At 42.4% G+C, this 26,557-nt stretch overlaps 1 protein-coding gene across 1 annotated transcript in view; it reads left to right on the forward strand.

Annotated features, from left to right (window-relative positions):
- Window positions 1-26,557, forward strand: part of CLVS1 (clavesin 1) — an 82,657-nt gene that overhangs the window by 14,461 nt on the left and 41,639 nt on the right. The window contains exon 2 of the mRNA XM_086472699.1: window positions 8,622-8,796. Within this exon, the coding sequence (XP_086328825.1) occupies window positions 8,622-8,796 (175 nt within the window). The remainder of the gene's footprint in view (window positions 1-8,621; window positions 8,797-26,557) is intronic.

The following is a 26,557-nucleotide window of genomic DNA, read 5'->3' on the forward strand; positions in this document are numbered from 1 at the left end:
TTCTTTTTTTTTTTTTTTTTCTGGTTTTTCTCCCCTGCTCAGTTTCTTCATCATTGTTTCTGAAGAGATCTGCAGTTAATTTTTCCTAGACTGCTGTCTTATGAGTCTTTATAGAAGCTGTTTTGTGTTCCCTAATGTTCATTTCTACATCCATCAAAACAAATAATATCAAGTTCCTCCATCTTGTCAGCTGTATCAAAGTTGCCTATTGTTCCAGTAGGAAAACTCTTTGTTATGTAATGCTTGACATCCTTTTAATTTGCTTATAAGAAATAATTAAATATTTTCATTTCTGTCATCTTTGGCACAGAAGGGCTCAAACTAAAATAATTTATAACCCTTTTTGTGTTTGACATCACTTGTACATCTCTTTTAACGTCTGCCACTTTCACTGCCCAGATTTAAGTACAGGCATAAGTGTAGGTGCATGATTGCAAGTGGCAAAATTGCATTGCTCTAATGCCCAGCAGTTAACAGTCTTTTGGCAGACATAGGTGAGGTAAGTTGTGATGTGACAAAAAGTAAATGGAAAGTTGTGTATGTTAGTGAAGACTAACAGAAACTTGGAAAACTCTAGAGTGACCTAGAAAAGCAGCATTTATTATGCAAAGAAGCCTAAGCGCAGTGCAACAACATGTTGGATTTTAATATGCGGCCACATCTGGTATGCAGACCTCTTATCCTCTCTTAACTCCATGCAGTTTCTTCTGGGTTGTCAATTACTTTTAAACTTTTAAGAAAAACATCAGGTCATTATGGGCAGCACAATTAAGAAGTGTACTTATTGTGCAGTGGTGGTCAGAAAAGTTAATTAGATGTTAAACTGCATTAAGAATGAGATGGAAAATAAATTGGAAAAGATAATATTCTTTTGTGTATGTTGATATTCCAAACTCACCTGGAATACTGAATTCACTTTACATTGTATTATCTCAAAAAGAAGGGGATGTAAGAAATATAACTGTGCAAACAAACGAGCAATGAAAGGAATTCATTAACATTATGAACAAGTGAGGCAATTGCATCAGGAAAGAGTGAAAAGTCCTGGGCTATTTCAAATGGAAAGATGTTGAAGATGCAGTGGAGAGATAGAGGAGGTACAGTGGAATCACACAGGGAAAACATGATAGGAGGGAGTCTGAATCGGTGGTGCCATTTGTACCTTCTTCTAATAACAAAACAAAGAAGCTGTATATTTGCTTTCTGTAATTAAACAGTGGCTTCATAATGTTCAAAAGAAAATCTTTTCCTTTTCTGTAATGAAAAATTAACTTGTGGAACTCAATGATGCAAGAAATTGAGCAAATAGCTTAGTGTGATGCAAGGATGGATTGTAGTGCTAAGAGGGACTAAGAGAAGGCAATGCAGTCACACAGAACAAAATAAAACAGAGGTCATCAATCCTAATGGTTCCAACCATAAGCCATTGATGTACCAACATTTGTTTTGCTCATTATTACTACAGCTGTGCTTTGAGGGAACAATATCACAACATTGGTAAGGTCATGATAGGAGATTAAAAACTTCGTCTCCAACAGTACCCTGACCTGTGATCATCAGTCTGTTCCCACGTGTCATCTCTGAAGTTTCTAACAGCAGAGACATCTAATCTGAAACCACCACGAACTTCCTGACTGTGCTTGTGCTGGAATGTACCCTTTGCCCATCTTCCCCATCCTCCTTGAAGGGGGCATTGCATTTGGGAGTATCCAGCCAAGTTGCTGCTGTGGCTCTGTAGAACTGATTTGTTGACTGCATTATGGGGTTGTAGCGTAGGGCTTTTAATAATTTCCACAGTATTGTAACACACTGCCTGTGATTTTCACTTATTCCTCTCAATAGAGAAACTTGCACAGTGTGCAAGCACGACATTGCTCTGGGAACTAAAAAGGCAAGAAAATCAGCTCAGAAATACTGAACTCCTGAAAGAATAAAGCCCACAGCCAGAAGAGCACTCGTATTGCACTGGAGATTCAGTTCTGACCTTTCCGTTCAGCAGCAGGCTGCAAAGCAGAGCTGCCCACTGCTCCAGGGGGGCTTCACCCTGCGTGGTGCTGAGCCCAGCCTAGCTGGGCTGCCCCGCTGTGCCCAAGCAGACTCCTCTTGTGCGATCATTAAGCTTGTGCTGTGCAGGGTTGAAATCATTTGCCAGCCCCATTTGGGATCAAGTTTCTGGAGAGCACAGGGAATTTTATGCTTTATCTTGGACTGATCCCTTCTAGATGGTGTGACACATCCTTGGGCTGAGGCAAAGGGAAGAGCAGAGGCCATGTCCCCATTCCCCTGTGTAGGTCTCTGGTGGAAGCTGGACTCATCAGCGGTCCGAAGAGCCCCACCACCTGTGCTCTGCCTCCCCAAGCACAGGAGCTGTGAAGGTCCCTGGTTTTCAGCCAAATTACACATAAGAAAGGGTCCTCGCAGAGTCGCATTGACATCAGGGACAAAGTACTCATTTGGTGAGGGTGCCCACGGTATGAATGAGCATGTGTAGGAGGAGATTCGTAACAGGCTTGAACACAGAGCATGTAATTCAGGGGCTATTGGTTGCTATGGAGTTCAACTGAAGTGGAGAGTGACAGCAAAAAACCTCATAATACTGGTATATAGAAGAACATCCAGCAGAAACATAACAAGGGGAATATTTTTACAACTTTAAGAAAGCCTCCGAGAGGCAATTTTTGCATGATAAAAGAATAAACTGATGCAGCTTCTTTCTGCAGGCTGGTATATTTTCCCTTTGCAGGCAATGGCAGAGGCTTCCAGCCCACTCCAGGCAGGAATTCAAAGGTAGCCAGATGTCTGTGGGTGACTGGCCTCTCTTCAGTTAGAAGCTAAGCAGTGGATTTCTGATGTTGTTAAAGACAGTTCAGGTCTCAGCTTAGTCTATGTTGTTCTTTATATTGTTCAATGCATTGCTGGACTGAACACTTCTGAAGAAAAAAAAAAAAAACAGTACACTTATCTATCTAGTCTGTTATCCTGGATGTGAAGTTACTTGGGAACTATATTTATAGACTTACACAGATGCTGTGGGGAAAAACTTGCTATCTTTTCATTACAAAACAGGAGAGATGCCGATCTGAAGCTGACATGCTGAAACAACCAAAGATAGCTACACTGGATGTGAAAGAAGAATAATTTGGAGCTATGACATTAACTTAATGCAACCTGTGTTTTACTCAGTAGGATTTTTGTGTGCATATATTCTGCTTATACAGAGAAATGAAAAAATCTGTAACATGACAAAGAAGAGGCTGGTATCCTACAAAATAAGAAAAAAACTTCATTGTGTAAGAATTTCTTCAGTTTGTGTGCTGGTGAATTATTCATATTTTTGCAGCTAATGAGTTTAAGCAGCTTTGAATTGTTCTATGAAGAAAGTTACCCACAGCTGGTCAAAATATTTGTTGTGAACATTCGCTGTGAATGCAACCCATTTTTGTTGTGAATTGCAGACAAGCCTTGCCGATTTCTGTGCATATATGTGCTATTCAGACCTCAGACAGATGAGGCAAACAAGCCCTTTTCAGCACAAGAGTCAGCTGTGAGCTCTTCTGTTTGCCTGTTCGTCTTTGGTGCAGTATTAGTCAAGTGAGTCACCATGTTTAGTCACAATTCTTCATTTTGCAGTTGTTATTCCTGGTTATTCTTCAGCCAAGGGCTTCCCTGCGTTGTGCAGGGTTTGTAGAAGGGGTTTTTCCTCACCAAAAGTCATAAAATGTGAAGATCAGGTCTTGCAGTGGTTGGACTGGCTGCCATTTCCCTCTGATGGCAGAAAGGCTGAGTAGCTGCTCATGAGCATGTGTTTGAATCTAGAAATGGATTCCAAGGACTGTATGTCAGTAATTTCCAGTGCTTTTTTCATCAGTGGTGAATTTTAAATTTCTAAAAACACATGCACCAAAAAGCCCCAGATACTTTCTAAGAACAAATTAATGGAAGTTGGGGCTTCTTGTCAATGCTTCCTGAGCAGAAAGTAGAATTTAATCTGCTCAAATAAATTTGTTCGTATGACTTATGAACATTGGTTCTAAACCCAACGCTGACTGGGTTCCAAGGGCTTTTCCATGAACAGCATACCTCGGCTGTGTGGGGGAACAAATAAAAATGTTCCTTCCTGGGTTCTCCCTCCTTCACCAGCATTGGCCTGCTGTGTTGTTTGTTTCTCCATTTCGCAGCCTTTGATAGAACCACAGAACCATTTATGTTGGAAAAGACCTTTAAGAGCACAGAGTCTGACCGTCAACCCAGCACCGCCAAGCCCACCACTAAACCGTGTCCCCAAGAACCACATCTGCACGTCTTTCAAACTCCTTCAGGGATGGTGACTCCACCACTGCCCTGGGCAGCCTGTTCCAGTGCTTGACAACCCTTTTGGTGAATAAATTTTTCCTAATATCCAATCTAAACCTCCCCTGGCACAACTTCAGGCTGTTTCCTCTTGTCCTATCGCTTGTTACTTGGGAGCAGAGACGGACCTCCACCTCACTACAGCCTCCTCTCAGGCAGTTGCAGAGAGCAATAAGGTCTCCCCTCAGCCTCCTCTTCTCCAGGCTGAACAACCCCCGTTCCCTCAGCTGCTCCTCGCAAGACCTGTTCTCCAGACCCTTCCCCAGCTTCATTGCTCTTCTCTGGACACACTTCTCTCCAGCACCTCAATGTCCTTCTTGCAGTGAGGGGCCCAAAACTCCACACAGGATTCAAGGTGCAGCCAGCCGCCTCAGCTTGATGAGCTCAAATAATGTGGGGCAACCTGAAGATGTTCTTTTGGTGATTCTTCTCGCCGCTTCCTCTTCCATGCATTATTCCTGGTGGGAATCCTCCTTGCAGGACGGCACCAGCTCTCCCACCACTAGAAGCTAAGTCTGCATTTCTGCTCTCCATTGGTGATTTGTTGTGTGGGGTGGGTACAAAGCGAGGTGTAGTGTCCTACCTGGTTTGTACCTATGCCATGTTTGCAGCTTGCTGAATCTTATTCAGCTTTGGCCACATTTGAAGTATTACAGGAGAGTGGCTCTTACCGCGTACTAACTCAGGGGTGTTAAGCTGAGTTGTCTGCAACTGCCAAGATAATGGTCCAAACTTGGTAGCCTGCTGTCCTGTGGGACAGTTCATATTTTTAATGACAGTTTGGTTTTGCTTACTACCAGACCATCTTAATGGCTTCAGCTGCCAGTACTTCTGTACGTTCATACTTTTAACCATCTGAATAATCCAATTAATTTCACTAGCATGCCTGAAAGAGAGCCTGTGCTTAACTGTCTAGAGAGAGTAATGTCAAAAGCCTTTGCTGATGCTATCTTCCCCAAAATGTATCGCTTTCTTGCAGTGCGCCTTATTTGACCCCTTATTTTCCGACAGTTCCTCATCTTTGCTATCCATGTATCTCTTCAGGATGACGGGTGGCAGAGACATGCAAATAGATCATTTAATTTCCCTGCAATGTCTTTATCCCCTTTAATTGTTCCCATCGCACCCTGGTACTCCACTGAGCCTTTTGATTCTCTCACAGCCTGCTTACGCCTCTTATAATTAAGTAATTTCTTCTTATTTATTTTCATGTTATGCCTTTGGCTAATCTCCCCACCAAATCCCTCAGCTAAACCATCTTCATTTTTGCTTTACATTATTGTTCCTTACCACTAGTTTCTGTTGGGCCAGCTTCCCCTTTTCCAAAGGATATTTGAAGACTCTCTTTTGTGCCAAGGCAGATAGGCACTCTCCCTCCTCCTCCTTTTTGTCTTTCTGGGGCTTGTGCAAATCTTTTGTAACTCATTAGTGGCTCACTTCAGTAGGCTCCATGCTGAATCCTCACAGCACCTTATGCATTTCCCTTTGTGTAATAGTAATTTATTTCACTTTTTTGGTGTGAGAGGGTTAAACTGGTGGGGAGTGGGTTTGGAGGAGGGAAGGGAACATTAAGCAAAGGAACAAAAGAGGTGGACTAACAGAAAGTGGTTCTGTGTTCATGCATAGAAAATGATTTGGATGCAAATCAGTCACACAGCTGAATGATTTGCCTCAGAGCCTCAAGATTAGGGAGCAGAGGGCTTCAGCCTCAAGTGGCACTCTGATTTCTATCCAGGTCCTGCATTCACCGAACAGTGTGCCTACAAACAGCCCACCTGGAGGACCTGTGTGCTGCTTTCATGTCTCCTTGTACTCATCTGAAAAGCGTCTTTGTGTTCACTTTGAGTTATTTCCTACACCTTGTCCTAAAACTGCAAACACATAGAGGGTGGGAGGGGAGATCTGGGCAAGGGACAACCAGATTAGTTACACACTAAGGAAAGTGGGTGCCGTACCTCATACACAAATAATTTCTACTGAAAGTACAGGCAAGTACAGGTGAGTAATTCCTTGATAAACTCGTAATTTATGTAGACACTCAAACGAAGATTGGAATTCCTCCTAGGAGGAAGACGTTGCACTTAGTCAAATTAAATATTTTGTTGTGGTTTAGAGTTTAAGTGGATTACAGAAGATGCCTTGTATGCACTCTTTCCATACAGCCCTGCTGAAATCATTACATAGCCTTTAAAAGCATCAAAGGTAACAGGATCATGAACGTGAGTTTGAATGTTCTGTTAAGAAAACTCCTTCCCACAAAAGAAGGATGAAACCTGTTCTTATCGCAGCGTGGCCCTGTTTTCACACTTTCAGTAATAATAAGTATTCGGTTTGTTTTAAGGTTTGCGAACGTGGGGTTAAATCAAGCTCAGGATTAGTCCATCTTCTGCAGTCTAGCCAGAAAACCCATCTGTGAATGAGGATACCATTCTGTGTCGATGCCAAGAGAGTAGAGCAGGCTGGCATGTGTGTGAGGACACTTTAGGAGCCCCTGCACATCTCTGGGAGCTCCCACAGGGCAGCTCCTGTGAAAGACTAACCTCCTTGAACAGGGATGCTGCGGTAGAATACTGTAGGGTATATTAAGGAGATAAGGTCTAGGAGTGCAATTGCTTTTTTCATCACTGAAAGTCTAGTTATTTGATGCTGCTGTCTGAAAATCATCACCCATTTCATCTGGGCAATGGGTAGTATATGCACATCACAGTTTTTTTAAATAAATTTACACTAAAAATAAAGGTTGGTTGACAACCCAGTTGGTATGTCATCACCTTACGTTGCTCCTTCAGTTTGTCTGTTCAGCGCAGCTTCCCCATACAGTTTGGAAAGGTCAAGGCTGTCCTGTTACTGCAAATGAGGGAGGGGTGGTCTGGTACCCAGCGGCACCAAAGTTAAGTGTCTTTAAGCTCTCTGTCTTGCAAGTTGCCTCAGCAATTGTACTTCAGAGAAGCTTCTAACTTAGGCAGAGGCACAGTTCAGAAACAGCTTTTTCAAGAGACTGTGTCTTTAGAGAAGGAATGTACATTTCCACTCGAAACCTGCTGAGAGAAAAGAGAATGACTAAGAAAACACTGCACCATTTGCTTTAATAGAAATTTATCTTGTACTGCTGCCATTGAGGGGTAGAGGTCTTGACGGTAGAGTTTGTTTTGACTGCACGTAGCTTTTTTTCTCTCAGGCAGAATTTGAATCAACGCTCTTGTAGGCTCGGATGACTTGTTTTAAATTAAAGAAAACAGCAGAAAAGTATTAAATTAAAATCTCCATGGGAGAACATGGCGTAAGCCTTCCCTGTAATAGACCTCAGGCCTCATCAAAATGTGAGATTTCCTTGCTTGTTGCTCTCTAAAAGAATCCGTTGTTTGTAAATCACCTTAACAGGAAGGGCAGATGACGAGAGGGCCTGATTCAGCTTACTCAGGTGTAAATGTGGAATAAGTCATTAAAGTGCCCAAGTCGCTTTTGTAAAATACATGAGATGGAAGCAGAGAGCAGCCCAGGCTTCTCAGTACAGACTTTCATATTAAAGAAAATATGTCAGCATTTTCTTCTCTGTCACTTGCTATCTCCTTCAGGACCTCCAAGGTTTCTAATTATTTTCCCAGAGCTGAGGGAAGCCTTGCAGCCAGCCTATTGGTAGCTGCTAATTAATAAAGAGTTCCCATTTTGAGTGGATGCAGCTATCTTCCATGCTGCATTTTGTTCACAGAAATAAGGCAACAGTCAAACTTTATCATGCACAGCCTTGGATCATTCCCTCCACACAAGCTGGAAGCCAGGGAGCCTAGTTGTAACCATATTGTTTGTACTACTACTGTACCGATTTATTTCCTTTTCTGATTTTCCTCTTTTTAACAGAAAGAAAAGAAGGGGGGGAAAAACCCAACAAACAAAAAACCTGGTAAACCATATCCAAAGGAGAAGGGATTTAAACTGATAGCCTGAATCCGTTTCATTTCACCACAGAGAAATATTTTCCCAAAGTAGCTTAGCTAAAACCTTTTGTAAGGAACGCCAGAAGAATCGAGACAATTTAATTCAGGGTTTATTTTATCCACCAGTGAGGAGGACTTATCACATCAAGCAGAGGAACGTGAGTTTTGGAGCAGGAGTGCTGGGATGACACCTCTGAAACAACTTTCTTTTCAGAATTCTTCTAACAGAATAAATCCCTATCCCTTGCTCATGTCCCATCCACAGCAAAGCTGAGTGTCTTGAGGTTTGAAGATAACTACAACCATTGATTGTTTTTTTTCCTGCTTTTTCTTTAGGAACTCCTTCATAGATATCCTTCGGGCTATCTTACTGTCATTGGAAGTGCTCATCGAAGATCAGGAGCTTCAGATAAATGGCTTCATTCTAATTATAGATTGGAGCAACTTCTCCTTCAAGCAAGCCTCCAAACTTACACCATCTATCCTCAAACTGGCCATTGAAGGGTTACAGGTAGGTGGAGGGTAACACATGTACCTGCAACTTTTATTGCTGCAGCCAGTGTTTTTTACCTCATCGGGCACTGGGCAGGGTAAAGGGTGGTGGGAGAAAATAATCCAGAATGCTTTAGTGTCCCATCCACTTGCAGCACAGATTGCTTTTCAGATATTTCATTTTGACTGCCTTTTGCTTTTATTTCAGCTGTAAGTCAGTGCAATCAATATGCGTGATACTTACTGTAGTATTAAGAAGGATGGTTAGAGATTTGAGGTTTAATCCATCAGAAAATTCAGGGGGATTAAAATCCAGCAGTGTCTGCCTTCTGGAATGTGCAGTCCACATGCAAGCACATCTGTGTGCAGAGGGAGGGTGGCAGGAGAAGAGAGCAGCTCCCTCAGCAGATGGAAGCGTGCTGCCGCGTTCCCGCAGATGCATTCGTGTTGGAGGGAAAGGAGGAAGAGGGAAGACAGGCTCGTTCTGTGTCCTCATTCTGACTGCTTTCATTTGTCACACAGGATCCTGTTACATCATGGTTCAGACCGTTCAGGGGCTGCACGTCCCCTTGGAGCTTGTGAATAAATAGGAGCAAGCTAAAACCTTGTCCTGTTGTGGGGTTAGGTGGAAAGTGAGGACAAAGCAAGCGGGGGCCTGATGGGGCAGCCTGAGGACGACAATCAGCTGTGGTGCTCAGGGAGGACTTCAGCCCTTTCCACTGGAGTCTGAGCTCACCTCTGCTGTTAGACCTGAGATGAGTTTTTAGGTTTAAAGTAGTCTGAAACAACCTTATTTATTGTGGGCATTTGATAGAACCCAAGGACTATTTGGGTTGGAAGGACCTCTTGTCCAACCTCCTGCACAAAACAGAGCTGACTTCAATCTTAGACCAAGTTGCTTAAGGACCATGTTTCATGTAACTGCATATTTAAAAGGAGAGATTTTATAAGTCATTGTTTATCCATTGTATTTTTAGTACTTTTCAGGTATCCTGCAGTCATAAATACCTCAGGAATAATCTTCCCTCGTGTGTGTGTATTTTAACTTCAATTTATATACTAGAAAGAACAATTTGTTCAACTAATTTTTTTGACGAACAAATTGTCTACTATTAGGTCATGTTTATCTCTACTTTATGTTATTATTCAAATATGAGGTAGAAAAACCTGTCAGCAGTTTCAAACCCATGTTCCTCTTTGTGGGGAATTTTCATCTCTTCTAACAAATTAGAAAGTCAGGTTGTGCAATTAGTCCCTAGGACAATACCTTATCTTCTCCTGCTCCTACCAGCACTTCATCTGCTTTCCTTCACAGAATAACATTCTGTGGTTCAAAAAAACCCCTCCAGTCAGAAGAAAGAGAAAGCCAAGTGACTTTCATAAGGAAAGCAAAATCCAGCAATGTGTCCTTATGCCTGTCCAAATTTTGCACTTCCAACTCTCCAGTAAGAGGCCAGTCCAGCCTTCATCCCATCTGACTTCTGGCCACGGCACTGCCAGGTTTTCTGCTGACTGCGTGGAATGAGGGGACACATTCACCTTATGGCAGCCCCGGCTTTGAGCAGTGGAAAAGAAAGTTATTTCTTTCGAAGCCAGTTTCCCCAGCTGTGCCCGTTCACAGGCTCTGCTTTGACATCACCTTTACCTGAAGGGAGACCCCAGTTTATTTGCAGTTGTTGGCAACAATATGTTTCTGGAAGTACCAAAGCCTGGAAGTACCAAAGCTGGTCTTACGGTGGTGTCATTAGCATGACACCCTGGGCTGGGCAGTATAAGGAGGCTGCCTTGCTTCTTGGTGGGTGGGCATTTCACTTCTCATTTAAAGTCACGTTACTGTTATCTTCTCCATGATAATTAGAAACATAACTGTCTTCCTGAAAAGTACAAATTGGGATAATGTGTCCTAGACTTTTCTAACCACTGGCAAGCTTGTTGAGTTGTAGGAGTGAATGATGTGCCCAGATTTAGCAGGTTTAGAAGCAAGTCGTTCATGCTCATAAAGCACATATTTAGAAAGCAATGGGGGGGGGGGGGGGGGGGGGTTGGCTTTAATCATTGCTGTTGAAGTATTTTCATTAAGAATTTGTTCTATGATTATTTTAAAAGAACTACCGTTACCCTAATGTAAAATGTATGTGAAACGTGATTGAAATGCAGACAAGACCTAGATACAGAAAAAGAAGAGTCACAGTATGAGTTGCATATTGTGCAAGGAGGTCACTGAAAGTGAAAAAATCAGGTTCTGCTCTCATGAGACAATGACCTCTGAAAAAAATTTAGATTGTTTTAGTTCCGTGTTATTTCTCACAGATAAGGCACTGTGCACGTACAGATCCTCAGACAGGCAGATTACATGGCTGTTCCAGTCCTCCTTTCTAAGAGGAGATTTTGGGTCATATTAAGTCCTGTGTAAGTTGTCTGGTGAAGTGGATGGAAGGAAAATAACCCTCTCTTACAACCGGTGGGTCTGAACCCATATGTTGGTATCTGAGGCCGGAAATTCTAGCCTCCCTGTCTGTAATGGTAATTTTAATGCCATAGCTGGACCATTTTCCCCTAGCTTTGTTAAGCTCTCATTTGGTTCAGTATCTCAGACAGTCGTTTCCGGAAATATAGACCTCTAAAAAAGAAATAGCATTAAGTTTAATAATTTAACTTTATGCATTTGATATTTTCTTCTTACTTTCAATTGGCTTTAACCCAGTTAATAAACTGGCAGTTCATTTTTTTGCATTTGTATTCAGTTTATTTTTTCCTGAAATTGCTGCTGCACTGTATTATCACTAAGTGACGAGAACAAACGTTACACAGGCACTTATGTTAATTCGTCCTGTGTTGCAAGACCAGCACCAGCCAAATGCGATGCAGGTTGCTCAGTTCCAAATACTGTAAAGTGTGTAGATGCTCAGGGAGACAAAGTATGAGTTACACCACCACATGGCTGAAAGCACATTTTGCTCAATACTGCTCTTTGTTCTGTTTGAATTTCTGTATATATTGGATCACACAAGTCAGTTCATTATAACTTCACAGGGCACCTACTCTGTTTCTCAGTTATGTTACCTAATGACCTAAAAGTAGCCTAATGTCTGCTCTTTAAACAGCAGTTGTTCAGCTGCTGAACAAGTATTTGTACAGTATGGCAATTCTCATTATGCCACAGCAGCAGGGGAAAAAATGTATTCTTAGTGCCTAAACCATCTCTGATTAAGGAGCTCTGCTCTTTTATCACAAGGCAATGGCTACAGTATGCTTTGAGCTCATACCGTACTCCTTCCCAGACCTTACTGATCTTTTGAGTTTTAACACGCTAAAGAGAAGGTTGTCATGTGGGTAGAAATGTGGGGAAAGAACTGTACATAAAACCAATCTATTTTGCCAATAACTCAATGAGTTCTGACTTCTGATCCTTGTTGTTTTAATGTGAACAGCTTTTCCCCTTCACAGCATATTTCTCCCCTTTGTTCTCTTAATCTGTGAAGCTACACTTCTCTGTGGGTCACACTGATCTTATAATTATCCTGTGACGGTAGACAAAATTTAATGGTGGCTGTCTTGGTTTGAAAAGACAGGTGTCTGTGGAGGAATGATGAGTGATCTTTAGGGTCCAATAGGGCTTTGATTCGAATTTCACAATCATTGCAGCAAAGAGCAGTATCAACTGGGAACAACCAAGATCAGTAAACGGGGATTTGTCCCCAGAATTTCTTTGGTAATAGCCTGACAGAAGTTATGACCAACAACATCCATTACAAGAGCCGTTAAAGTTCTTATATTTTTTTAAATTATCTTCAGTTTATCATCATCCACTGAAAATTGGAAACTGGTATTTCTGAGAGGAGAGGGAAATGAAAGAAAATCAATGATGCTTGACTTAAGAAAACCCTCATCAGATGCTGGTACTGATAAAATTCTTTTAAAACAGAATCTTCAAATAAGGGAAACTTGTATAAGCTTCTCTTAGAAAATTGTTTAAGGTACGTTTGTCCAGAATAGCTCTGATGCTGAGATTGAGTCAGATAATCAAGTTAACAGGTTTGTTTGGACATTGTTGGAGGTTATCCCACTTCAAAATCTGGAATGAGACACCAGATCAAGGAAAACTCAGCCTGCTGAGAGTTATACAAAGCTTTTGATCTTTAACGTGATCAATAGATTTAAATATTATTTTTTTAAATCCCCTCCTACTGTAATTATGTGGGATTGAAAAACAACGTCAGTTAAATTATAGTGGCAGATTACTTGTCACTTGGCACTATCTTACACAATCAAATATTTTTCATGTTGTTTTAGAAGGAAGAGTTAAAATATAAAATACACTCAAAATGCCAAATAGAATGTAGAGCCTGAAGAAAAAAGTGTAGCTCAATATTATGGCAAAGGAGTAATTTGTTTGTTTTTCTGAATCTTAGTGAAAAACAACAGCTTTCAGAGTCGATAAAAGTTTTCCGCCAAAAAACATTTTTTTCTGAAACAATGCCATGTTTTCAGAATAGAAGTTTACAGTGAAATATGTTCCCAAAATTCTCTGCAAAAAATCCAGAAATGATTGTTTCAAAAATTTTCAGCTGGAAAATCAAAATGCTTAGTATTCTGTTTCAGTATGAGTGGTAAGAAGCACTTGATTTCTTTCTTAATTGTTATAATTTCTTGCTTTTTCAAAGTCGAAAGCAAGTGGAGCTAATGGATCAGTAGTTCAGATCAGCATGACCTGGGTTGATGGGTACAATCAAATCTTTGTTATGGTCCCACTGGGAATCTGAACAGAACCCAGGCAGTCCTCACCCATCTGGAGACCTTGCCAAACCCTCTGCCCTGCAAGCTCGGTCTTTCCTTCACCAGCCCGGACCCTGGAGCAAGGCCCTGACTCTTCTCTCTGCTTAAACACATTTATACTCTGAAATCTGAGGTAGATGTGAACTCTTTGGCTTACTCAGCACTTCCATTTGAACACTTTCTGAGTCATGTGAAGGATGCAGGCTATAAGGTGCCTTCCTAGTAAGTATAAGATAGAACTCGTCTTTCCATAGAGTTTCTGAACATCATACTGCTGTTACTTGAAAATTTAAAGTGATTGATAATCCGCATCACAACAAACTGAAGAATATTCTAAAAAGACTTATTCTAGCTCAGCCTTTCTGTAGAAATCTCTAGTGTAGGGAGAATCTGTTTGTGCTATAAATATCCTATGATGCTGTTATGTCTCATCAGATATTTGTAACAGGTCATATTAACAGAAAGGCAGTCTTTCTGAAGGCCTTCTGAGTGCAGAACAGATCAAATCCTCTGTAATAGAAGCTAGGCAAGTAAAACCATATATAGGCACATGTATACACTGGCTTGGGCAAGGACAAGTAAGAAAAACTTAGTATCCAGTGTAAAAAGCACCTCAATGTAGACTCTAAAGCTGTTTATCTCTGGGAGACTAAATGCAGACTCAGAAGTCATTCGCTCGTTTGTCCGGCTGCTCCTCAGTCCTTCAGGCTGAAAATCTGAAAGACGAAAATCAGCCGAGAGCTGAGGCCGGTTGCTGGGGTCGTATGGCCAGGCCCCTGCACCCATCGGCAGAATAATGCCAGTTTACGGCAGCTGGGAATTGGTCTCTCTTTCCCTTCCTCTGTCAGAAAGATACTTACTTGAAGGTAGACTGGTTTTTCTTTTTTTATGTCTAGAAATTAAAGTAGTTAAGTTGTAAAAAATCAAGGAAATATTTAGATTTCGGATTTTGTGCAAAAGTCTTGTTGTTATCTTCCCCAGGATAGTGAAACTGAAGAAAAGGGGATATTCTAGGCCAGGTCCTTGAGGATGAATAACTGTTTCTTTAGTGGTGGCCTGCCAGAAGACAGGCAATTTCCTCAGAATATAAAAGCAGAATGTTCCTGTGTCATAATCACAGTGTATTGATATGTCCAAAAGGCATGTTGTAGCTTCCCAAACTTGAGTCCCTGCTAACAACTCTAGAAGACCTGCTAATAACTCAGGCTTATGTTCATAGGGGCAAGATTAGCTGTATAAACAAGGGTTTACCTGCAGGGAGGGACAAATCTGGTCCGTGAAGAAAACAGACAGCTCCTCCCAGTAAGAATGATTTAGCTGTTTCTGAAAAGAGACAGCTTCAGGACCTGATGGCATTCAGCATCTGGAAAATGGCTACAGCTCATAATTTAGCAGATGCTATAAGATGCAATGGGCTGTTCCAAACAGCTGGAGCAAAAAACCTTTCTTGATTTCAAGTCCACTATTTGTATGAAATGTGAGTTTGCATATTTACACAGATACTTGGATGAAACCACTTTCAGTATGCACATAAAAAGCACACCAATTTTTTCTATTAAATGCTCTCTCAAATGTTCCCCAATCTGTTCTCTAGTGATTTTTTCCCTCAATATTAGAATGCACTTCATGTTAGAGACCTTTGTTGAACTGCTGAACACTGAAGTCACTGCTAATGATGGGCACTTAGTATCCATTGAAAGAAGGTCAATTTGGATCATTCCAGAAATGCTTGTGCTATCTGTCTCCGGCAGCTGTTGCGATATGTAGAGTGAGTACTCGCTGAGCTGTCACTGAGGGTGCCTTTGAAATTTTAGGAGACGAGAAAAGGGATTGACTCATTATATATAAAATAAAGGTAGATAAACAGACTTTGCTCGCTGCAAGAGAAGGCCTGTGCTCATTGTGTGCCTATCATCTCTAGGGATTCGACTGGAACAAGGAAAAAGAAGAGCATAGTAGGCTGTAGACTCACATTTGTCACTTGAAAACTGGAATTAACTGCTTAGTAGAATTGATCAGCCCATCCATGTTTGCCAGTTGGAGGCTTTGGGGCTTTTGGCTGTGAGTAAAGGATAAGCTGCAATGTGGACAGCCTGAGAGGCTGGATATGTTGTATTTTGGTGCCAGTTATTTCATTTCAGTAAAGGTCTCATTGAGTGGCTGATAAGAATTAGACAGGAAGCAAATATACTTTCAGCCCCAGAAAGGAAACAGGAAAGTTTATTGCAGTAAGTCTGCTTAGAACAGAAAGCAGCTGTTTCTTGCTGGTAGCTGGTAAAAAGGCAGCTAGAGCTAATACCAGCCATGCTTGAACCTTCCCACCAACAAATGCATAAGTAGCTCATGTTGTATCTTGAACATTTCTTCCTCTCAAAAAACGTGAAAGTGGCCAAATGTACTTGAGTGAAAGCTTCCTGAAGAGAGCGTTTACTGCAGATACCTTCTTGCTACGAGAAATATATAAAGCAATTATGCAAAAATACAAAAGCCATTGCATATACAAGACCAGACCAGAATGATAGAGGAGCGGTGACATTTCAGTGACAGCTGTATGCCCACAGAGGTGGAATGGGTGTTATTCTGTTTGAGATGCGGAATGGCAATGGAGGTACACGTGGGTAGGGAGATGGAGGAAGTCAGAGCAAGAGGAGGGGTGACGATATGACTGTGCACTGTGGTAAGTGGCATGGATTATCCCCCGAGCACAGGGATGAGGACTTGGCTCTTTCTGGGAGAGGGCTCATGCTGGAGCCTCACTGACAACTGCAGGACTGAAATCCATGTCCCCTGGGAAAACAGGGGAGGCAGTGTAAGGTCCATTGTCCCCTTACACCTCCGGCTCCCAGTCCCCTTTTTAGCACATGCCTTCAAGGATGTGCCGCATCAGTGGAACCAGCCATGGGTCCCTGATGAGAGCCAGCGGTGCGGCTCACGCGGCTGCAGGGAAGGCTCTTGACAGGCCTTGGTGTTCACTGTCCACTCTGCTGCTCTAGGCAAGGTAATAATTTCTGATGCAAGTTTTTAACAAAGAGCTGCAGACCGTAATGCTTAAAATTTCTGCAGAAATGTTTGCCTGCTTGTTGTTTGACTCCGATTATGTGCAGAAAAACAAGACGCTTCTACTACACATAACAACACTCTTTAAAGCCTTGTGTATTATTATTATCTCCTCCTAAACAAAGCAACTTACAAATTCCTCAATACTTTGTATGGTCATATGTATTTGTATGGTCAGTATGTGTATGGTCAACACGTTCAAAAGAGACTGCAATGTTTTCAGTAAGTTTGAGGTGAAGTCCCAGCTGATGTGAATAGGACTTTCACCATTGCCTTAATGGAGGCTGTAATTCCACCCCTGTTATGCCATGGCAAGAAGTGATTTTTCCATTTCATGCGAGTTTTCCAGGCTTGTAGAAAATGTCCCTCAACATCTGAGCACCTTTTTGAAATTTTGCACATTGATTAGAACATTTGCCTAGTGATCTTGAAGCACTCTGTTTTGTTCTCAAACATTTTTATGTCTCTTCTTAACTCTGTAGAACTTAACACTTGAAACAAGCATTCCTGAATAGCAGGGGTTCCTTGATGCAGAAATGTCAAACTGAAACATCTCAAACATCACAATCTTCCAAGGAAACGTGAAAACATGGAGTGAAAAATTCATCCTACTTCCCTCTCGCCTCCTCTCTACCCCTTGCCCCCCTGCTAAGCTTTGATTTCAACAAATGGGCATGTTCTAAGGAAAAAAGCATTTCGGTGGAAATTGCTCCAGTCGCTGTACTGCTCTGTGATTCAAACCTTCCTACAACTCTTTCAGGATATGTTTTGCACCCCTTTCTGGTAGACACATATTAGGCCATTTGAACCTGTATTCTGCTTTTCACTGTGAGCAAACTCCCGCTGTTTCAAACAGTTTGCAGTAGAACCAGTTTGAAGCATGTCCGAAGTGTAACAAAAATAATATCCATGTCAGAGGAGGTTGATCAACCCCACTCAACCTGTGATGAAAATGCAGATAAGAAAAAGCATAGCTAACACAAATACAATTGTAATGCAAATATTCTTCAAATAACAGATACAGGTGCCTTTCTTTTTCAGAAAGCAGAAGCATGAATATATACATGATGAGCAAAATACTTGATCACTATTTAAGAATTACAGAGGATAACAGCAGATCTTTCAATAAACTGAAAACAGAATTCAAGCTTGCCTAGGCTTACAGGGTAATATAAATCTTATTCTTCTAATTTCCAAGAGAATTTAGGAGTGAGTTTGAATTAGTAGAAGTGTGCTCAGTAGCACGTGTGCTCAGTGTCTGGAAGAGGTGGTTTCTGGCGGGTTGGTGGGAATGCTCGTGCAATCTGCAGTAGTTACGAAGTGTCCTACTCTAACTTCTGTGCAAAGTTTCATGGAGAGTGCCACTGGCAATCCTCGCCTGATTAGGCTTCATTAACAAATACAGAGAACCTGAATTTAAAAGTTCTCAGGAAATAACTTCTCCTCAGTACAGCACAGACAGCATTTACCTCCTCGTGATGGTCCTTTCCTTTATCATATGATTTGATATCATTTATCAGACTTAGTGCTAAGTGTGAGGAAAGCCATGAGGGGACAGTCCTAAAGAGATAAGGATTGCTGAATCTATACTGTAACTGAAATGAATGAATTGGTACAGATAAAGCTTTGGACTTAATTAATCAATGTGAGTGGGCTTTCTGCGACTGTTGAAGTCAATGTCTGCTACTATCTCTCTCGGAAAAAAGATATTAATCATTTTAGTATGCAAAAAAATTAACCCTCTGTATTTTCAGAAAAATCTCAAACATTTTTTAATCCAAGAGAGAGCATGTGCACTCATAAACAACCAGGCAAACCTCAGTCTCTGTTGCTGGTCATTGTCTTTGCTTAATCTGAGCCGATGATCACTGCAGCACAGGGACTGTCTGTGGTCATGTGGCATCAAGTGTAGAAGAGCCACTCGGACAACTGGGCTGACAGAGGATCGAGGAAGCAGAAAACAGCCACGCTGCAGTCCTGATCAGGTACTGCGTCAGAATTTCTGCAATTAGGCTTTTCTACGAAAAGTCAACATTTTCTAAAAGAGGCCCGCAGCTTTTCACACAGAAAAAAATAAATAGTTTGGCCAGAAGAGCTGCCTTTTGTCAAAACTGAGAGAAACCTTGTTTCTCTGCAAGATTCTAGCTTGTAGTGTATCACCTCACATATTCTTACCCAGACCCTGCCATGGATACATGGGTTCAAAGGGTCTTCTGGTCATCTAATAACAATTTGCGCAAAGCGGAACTGCTGCAAATACTAGATCAGTTCAATCACAACCATCAAATCCACTAGCTGTTATCTAGCTTTTTCCACTTCCCTTCCTCCCTGCTCTTTCTCCACCTTTGATACTGCTTTCTCCTCTAAATATTGAAAGAGAAATAAAGCTGTGGGGTAAATCAGGTGTGCAAGATGGACATTTTGTGGTGCTGAGCCCACATGGCTAACAGCGTTAGGTATTCAAACACACCAAATATAATTAACTATTCAAGAAATTTCCCCCCTCCAATTTGTTATACATGCCTGAGTGAATGTTAATGGGGTCACATAGCTCTTTGAACTGCTGCTGACAGAACAATAAAGAGTTCCTGTGGTTTTCAAGAAACAGCACAGTATAATTTTGCTTGCTTTGCAAGGGCATTTCTTAATGATATCATTATACCCTCTAAACTCCTAGTCCACTCAGAAGCTCACAACACTTCAAATGACAAGTTACCTTCTCCTCTCCCTGGGAGAATTGAATCTCAATTATAATTTATAATGTGTTACTTACTCAGTGAATATTCTTTTCCTATGCCTCCGAGAGGTGCCAACTATGGTATTTTAATGAAGCACCCCCATTTTATAGCCTCTCTCTTCTCAAACTGGAACAACAGCATTTAAAGGGCTAGACCTCTTATCCAGCTTGCTGGGCAAGGAAGGCAAATAAATTCCATTTGAAATGTCTTAAAAGACAATGAAAATAACTTAGATTTGTCTCTGTTCTAGAGGAAACTTACTCCTGAACAGTAGTACCTGAGAATTAATAAATAACCTGACTAGCAAATTCCTGCCATCTGTGATAAAATCCATTCAAATGTCTGACGGAGTTTACTTTGACTGCTTCTACCATTTTGACATTGTTTGTTTTGCAAAGATATTCAAAGCAAATTAGCTGAGGAATGTTTGTTAAACTAACAAAATAGGGGAATGTTGCTATTAGCTTGAGTAAATATATTTGGCGTCTAACTCTAAGGATTGCTCAGCTTTGTGTGATTAAAAAAAAAAAAAGGAAAAAAGCAATCCTTTGTAGTAGTGCATTCCTTTTCTTTGAAGCTAGTGCAGAAAGTACATCTGTAGGATTACAGATTTAGACCAAAAGAAAAGAAAAATCAGGAAACAATCTTCCATGCGTATAGGAGACTTTGCAAATTAGTCCTCTTTGATGATTTTTTTTTTTTTTTAATGGAAATTTTACATACTACATATCCTGCTATAATATCGGCATGTGATTCTCAGACATTTGCTTTTAACAGCAGAGTGCTGTGCTGGCATGCATGCTGTTGCGAAGAAATGCCTGACTCGGGCTGTCAGGCTGCAGTTTCCCTCCTCAGACACCCACTCTCCGCAAACTGCCCTGGACCAGTCAGCGGTGGCCGTGCCACCGACATGAATGGGGATGAGTGATCAAGAACTTCAGCACAGTGAATCCCCAGTTCTGTCACCAGCCCTACTAATGTGACTGTGGTAACCACAGGAGAAAATGGATGTCTCCCTCGTTTTGGATATTTCGGAGGTTGTGGCCAAGCCCAGAGAGCAACTTCATGCCACCTCTCCCTAGACCCTGGGGAGTGTGTTGTCAGTGCAGACCTCATTGAACCTGGACTGGCTGGCACACTAAAAGGAGATGTGGAATAACTCTTGGCAGGAATAGCTGACTAAAGATGAAACGTCTGTTGATTTTTGTGTATATTGCATCCTTTTGAGGAACCTCCCGCCTCTGTAGGGACAGCCTTGGAAGACGTAACACAGCCGAAGACTTTGAACCCTTCTGATTTCTTTGCCATTCAAGTGTTGTTGCGAGTGAAGCAGATCCTGCACTCTTTAAACATTTCAAAATACTGTTTGCCCATTTTGCTAAATGCAGCAAACCACCAGCTTTAAAATTATTTGTATTTTCTTTTTATCTACCTTTCTTCCCCTTCAGTCATGATCTCACTTTTCACCCTGTGTTTCTCCAATTGCTAATGCACAGCAGAGCTTTACAAGCTGAGGTATTGTCACACTGCCGTGATGGGAGGTTTTATGAAGCAGAACAGATAGTGTCATACCTTTTGGTCCTTTTCTTTTTTTTTGGTTCAGCATCAGAATTACTTAAATGAGCTCAGCAGCAACACATCAAACACTGATAAGCTTCCTGTCAGGAGGTGGTACTGGAAGGATATTTGCAGTAGTTTGCTTTGTTAAGTGCGTCAGAAAACAGGCCCTTTCACTTTTGTTGCCACATCTCCCACCTTCTTGGTGTTCTGCCCTTTCTCAGATAATTTCTGCCTGAACTTCAACGTACTGTCTCTTTGGAGACTTTTTTGATCTACAGTAAGCAAAGCTCAGATGGTATTTAATACTTTTACTATTGTTAAAATCTTTAAAAGTGTTGTAACATGTGGAGGGGTAGAAGGTATGGTCATTTTTTCATACTACACACTTTTCCAGAACTTGCGTACTATCATGCTGAGATGCTCCAGGAATGCAATAGAAGTGGTGTTCCGAAAAACCCATTCATTTTCACCCTGCAGCAAGAGATCAAATTAAAATGGGGACAAATGAAATAAAACTGGAGTCGGCCTTTAAAACACAACTGTCTGTATATTTTTATACCCTGGGGTTGCAGGCAGGGGAGCAATAAACAAATTGGGGCTTGTGAAACCGCAGCAATTCCAAGTGGGGTGTGACCCCCACAGAAGTCCAGTTGTTGATAGTGTGTTTAAAATCAAGACCCAGCAGAGGCAAAGCTTTGAACCAGAATTCACAGCACACCCCTTCTACGTGGGCTTGATGGTAACAGTGGGGCTGTAATAACTGAAGTGTGGGAACCGTCGCTCCAAAAAAATAAGGGAGCACAAGGCTGACACTTTGCCACTGTTGCTAGTGGCGCACGTTCCCCGACACTAGCACAAGGACGAGGAGGCAGCAAATGAACTACCGGGAACCAGGTCTGGAACAGACAAAAGAAGCAGCTCTTGCCGCAGCGCTCTGTAGACCTGACAGTCCCTGTCTCACAGGATGCGTGGATGCCACGCGACATCAAGAGACACTGGGCAGGTTAACGCGAGAGGATGACTAAGCAGACAGGAGTCATGTCTGACTCTAAATGCTGAGAATAATTGACGGCTGAGAGCATGTGGGGTGAAGACACGCTTACCTGCTTCCCTCAGCAGCTGTGTAGGGCAGCTGGTCTAGAGAGAGGATACAGGGCCAGATGGGTCTTTGGTCTGGCTTGCATGGCTGCCTTCTGCTCCAGAAGCAGCAAAATTTGCATCTGCCCTCAGCAACTCCTTCACATGTTGCCTAGTCATGGCAACGGTTGTAAAACTTTTGATTCCAAGAGTCCAAAAACACTGAGCAGGAGTGCTCCCTAATGTTCTCCTGGGATGGAACAAATGTCAGGATGGTGGGTGTGGTGGTGGCTCGGGGGCAGCCTTTGGCATTGAGGGACTCGGCTGTCCCCTGGGCAGTGCAAATCAGGGGCATCAGGACATGCTTCACTGGTTTATACTGAAATAGATAAAAACAGATTAGTATTGACCCTTATGAACATTGATCAAGCCCATCGTATAGAAACTACAATTTGCTCAGTCGGTGACTCTGCTGGCGGTGTTACTGGCATGGCAGTGTATACCTTCTTCCTTCAAATATCAGTTTATCTCCGATTTCCAGCACAAGAGAGGGATTTACAAATATCGTCTTCTGGGTTTCCTAAGTAAATAAAGATCTGATTCTGTTCAATACGCTTAAAAGGAGCAAACAAACAACCACTATCTCTCTCTGATGTCCCCCAAAAGAGGGAGAAAACACATCCCAGAATGAAACAAAAATGTCTGAGCCAATGCTGTGTAAACTAACAAGAAATCATTAGATATATACTGCCCATCCCCTCTGAGCTACATGCTTCATTTTGAAACAAATCTGTACTTGGAGGCATCAGTAATTATTTCCCTTTATTTTCTGCTTCAGTGATATGTAAAGCTGCAGTTTTGTTATGCCTTGCCAAATGCCTCTGTTGATTTACATAAAAGGTTCACAGGAGGCAGAAATATTTGCCTGTAGGACAAAAATAAACATATTCAAGCAAACAAGTTGCCAGTAAAAATGTAGTAAATTCTGAAATTTAGTGGAAAGCTGATTGTATGTCTCCCTGTGCTTATCTGAGCATGACCACAGCAGAGCTTGGTGGCTCGAAAGCACGGAGCGTTCAGTCTCTCCCACTGACCCATCACCTGCTCCTGAATGGCGCTGGTGCCATCCTGGTGGCAGAGGAGCGTGAAGGTCTGGTAGGTGCCTGATCCAGCCAAGGGGGGGTGGGAGCAGGAGCCACTGAGCTGAAGCTCTCACTCTCCTCTTGTAATGCTGGAGTGAGCACTGCAGATGGGAAGGGCAGAGAGGCAGGAACGCAGAGCCTTTTCCTCCCCCCTCTCGAGCCAAACCCCCCACACCTTGTCCCAGGGCCAGACGAAGCGGTGACCATGATCATGAGATGAAAGCCGGACTGTGGCACTGTTACTCCAGTGTCCTACCGAGCACCCAAAGCACAGGAAGAGCAAAAGACCCCTGAAATCCCCAGCTGTGCTCTGGCAGAAAACCACAGTCTTTCTCAGTGCTTTTCAGCTTCTTTGCAGGAGTTCTGCCCAAACCACAGAACTGAAGAGGGAGAGAGTTCCATCCAAACCCCTGCTGCTGCTGCTGCACTTCACCTGGCTCTCTTTGAGGAGCTCATGGAAACCTCGCAGCACGTGCTCCTCTCCAGGTGGCCAAGAGACTGTCAGTCAGGGCAGCTGCTCTACGGTACTGTTAGAGCCTTCCTCTGGAAACATCCCCAAACCTCACACTCCTCCTCTCTTTTATCTCCTTAGTGTCATAACTTTTTTTTTTTTTTTTTTTCCCCAAAGGAAGATATAAGTATAAATAGAAAATTCAAGACCCTTTCTTTTGCTGCATTTGCAGTCTGGGATTTGGGTCTCTCAGGTGCATTCAGTTAATATCTTCAAGATTTTGTTCGCTGCCGTGAAGGCTGCAGCTATTTTCTTGCCATTGTAATGAAAGCCAAGATTTAGCACAGTGTCGCAGGAGCCGCAGCTCAGGCTTTAAGGGAACCTTTGAAAATCACAAGGTTGGTTGCCAGTGCTGCTTCTGTACCTCCGCAGAATAAGAGGTTTACATACGCCCTCGCTCCCTTGCCAGGCCTCCTTGTGACCCGGCTGCTGCTGCAAGCGCAAGCGCATTGCAGCCTCATGGAAGAGGCAGCTGTGTTGGATGCGGTTGTGATGGCAATGGGGTGGTTGGGTCGGAGAGAGGAGGAGAGACGGGTGGAGAGGTACAACCTCTCTCAGCCAAACAATGCCTAGCATGTGCTGCACTAAGCAAGGTTTTGTGAGCAGCTCCAATGCTCCCCTGCTCAGCCGGTCCTAACACCTAAGTGTTTTCCACAGAAATGCTGTTTATTTGCAGCTACAGTGGTTCATTACCAAAGACCACCTCCCTCATCCTTTGGATGCAGCCAAAAGAACTATTTGTGGTGTACAAGATGTACAGAGACCCTCATTGCTTGCTTTTGTGCTGTGACAACGTGGGGTGGGATTTTTGCTCAGAGTGAAGTGTTAATATTTAAGAAATCATATCCTTCCTCTTCAAACAAACAAAACTTCAAACAAAACTTACCTTGAGGATGAAGTGCTATGTTGTCATTTGCTCCCACTAGCACTGCAGAATCAAGTTAGAAAGGAGACCACAAGCTTGATTTTACTGCCACTTGCACATCCACTGAGCTCCCATGAAGTGGAGAAGGGAGGAGACAGGTGGTATTGCTGATTCCAGGATTTAGCTGGAAAAAAACCCCTCACCGTCTCCCTTGCAAAACAGGCACAGTTTGATTTGGAGACTATAAATTCAGCAATTGTCCAGTGATATTAGAAAGTCCTTAATCTAGCTGTTGAAAGACCAGTTCAGACCACAAAACAGGTCTCTGTTTAGTGATGTGTGCTGTCAACCACTACAGCGTTTTGTCTAGAAGTGCAGTGGATTCTCCACCATCCGAGCTATGCTGGTGAATGCTTGACAGCTTTTTTTGAAGACATGTGCTATCCTAGGCTGCGTTTACTGGGAAGTTTGCGACAATCACTTGGGGAAAACTTAGTGGTTTTTGCTAAAGCAATAGTCTAGCTCAGATTTCCACCCTGCTTCATTCTGTCCTTTAAAGCTCTGCATGGCTGAAAAACAAGGACTCCTAGTTGTCCAGTTCCACTCAGTAGATTTTCAAACTTACAATATACTTTTACAGCTATAAGTTCCCTCGTACCCTGGTTTTTAATTCACCTTTTTAATATTGGCAGCAGTGTGAGGTTGGGAGGTAAACTAACAGGTACAATTGACAAAGAAACACACGTATTCCTGTACTGGAACAAGGAGGTTTTGAATAGGGAAAGGTCTAAACAAGGCACCTAATAGGATTTTGTTATCCAGGCTGTCCTTGTGCCTCCACACCCACCTATTTTATCATTAAAAATGGATTAATAAAGAGTATTGATCCATAGCTGTATTTTCACGGTGCCACATAGGAATTCGTGCACTATAAATGGAGGAAAATGAAGTGTCTTTTTCAAAGGTGCAAACAGGGCTAATAAAGTGATTAATGAAGTAACCTCCTGCATTTTGATTGCCATGAGAAATCTCAATGGGAGAAAAATGGTTCATGAGAATGAATGAAATAGCACTCCACCCTCCCTGAGAAAGGAAGAACTGGTAAGCAACACAGAGGTAATACCCCTGCTTCGAGTGGAAAGGAAAAATGATTTCTTCGAATTTGGTGGAAAGCGGCTGTGTGTCATCAAGGATCGGTAGTGAGTCTATTTTGTCCTCTGCCTTGTATTCAAACCATGATGATTTTAAAGACTCCTGCAAAACAAGATCAATTTTTGCTGATGCAGCAGTCTGTCAGCAGGCAGCTGGGCTTCAGGGCACTCAGTCAATGGTACTGCAATTATTTACAAAGAAGATCAAGTAACCTCTAATTCTTCGGATCTTAGTCCCCTTTCACCTCCCCCACCTTCCTTTCAAATACAGGGCTAAAGGGATACTCTCTTTGGGGTTAGCCTCTTTGCCAAACAGAGGTAAGGAAAGGAAAAAGAAAGGGAAAAAATTTACATGTGCGTTTTCTCTGGTTTTATTTTCCAAATCCTATAAAAAGCTAAGTTCCAGATCTAATTGCAGAGTAAAAGTAAGGAAATAAAGCTCTAAATACATCTGGTTTTCCTGATCTAGATTTTTTTTTTTATCTTTGTATCCTTTTAAAGTGCATAAAGCTGTGTCTTTCTCTCTGGGAGGAGGGCAGTGAGGGAGGAAGGTGGGCTCAGCCAGCCACGGCTGCTCAATGCAGCGGGTGTGGATGCTGGCAGACAGTTCAAGCAGAGATGATGGGTGCAGAGATGTGGAGCTGAGCAGCCACCACTGCCAGGAGATCAGAGTTTGGGGGTTCTGACCACAGAGCAGTGAGGGGTGGCAGCGGAGAGCCTGGGGCAGAAGAGCAGGGAAGTAGGAAGGTTTGGGCAGGAGGAGGTTCGGGACAGGAGGCTGGAAGAACTGAGGAGATTCGGAGTTGGGTGGTGCTCTGGGTGGCTTTTTGGGGCAAAGAGGGTGGATGATTTGGTACGCACTGTGAGGTTTTGGGAAGCTCTGCTCTGACATGCATGTGTGGA

This window comes from Leptosomus discolor, chromosome 13 (genome assembly GCF_034619465.1).
Source record: "Leptosomus discolor isolate bLepDis1 chromosome 13, bLepDis1.hap2, whole genome shotgun sequence".
Classification (NCBI taxonomy): Eukaryota; Metazoa; Chordata; class Aves; order Leptosomiformes; family Leptosomidae; genus Leptosomus; species Leptosomus discolor.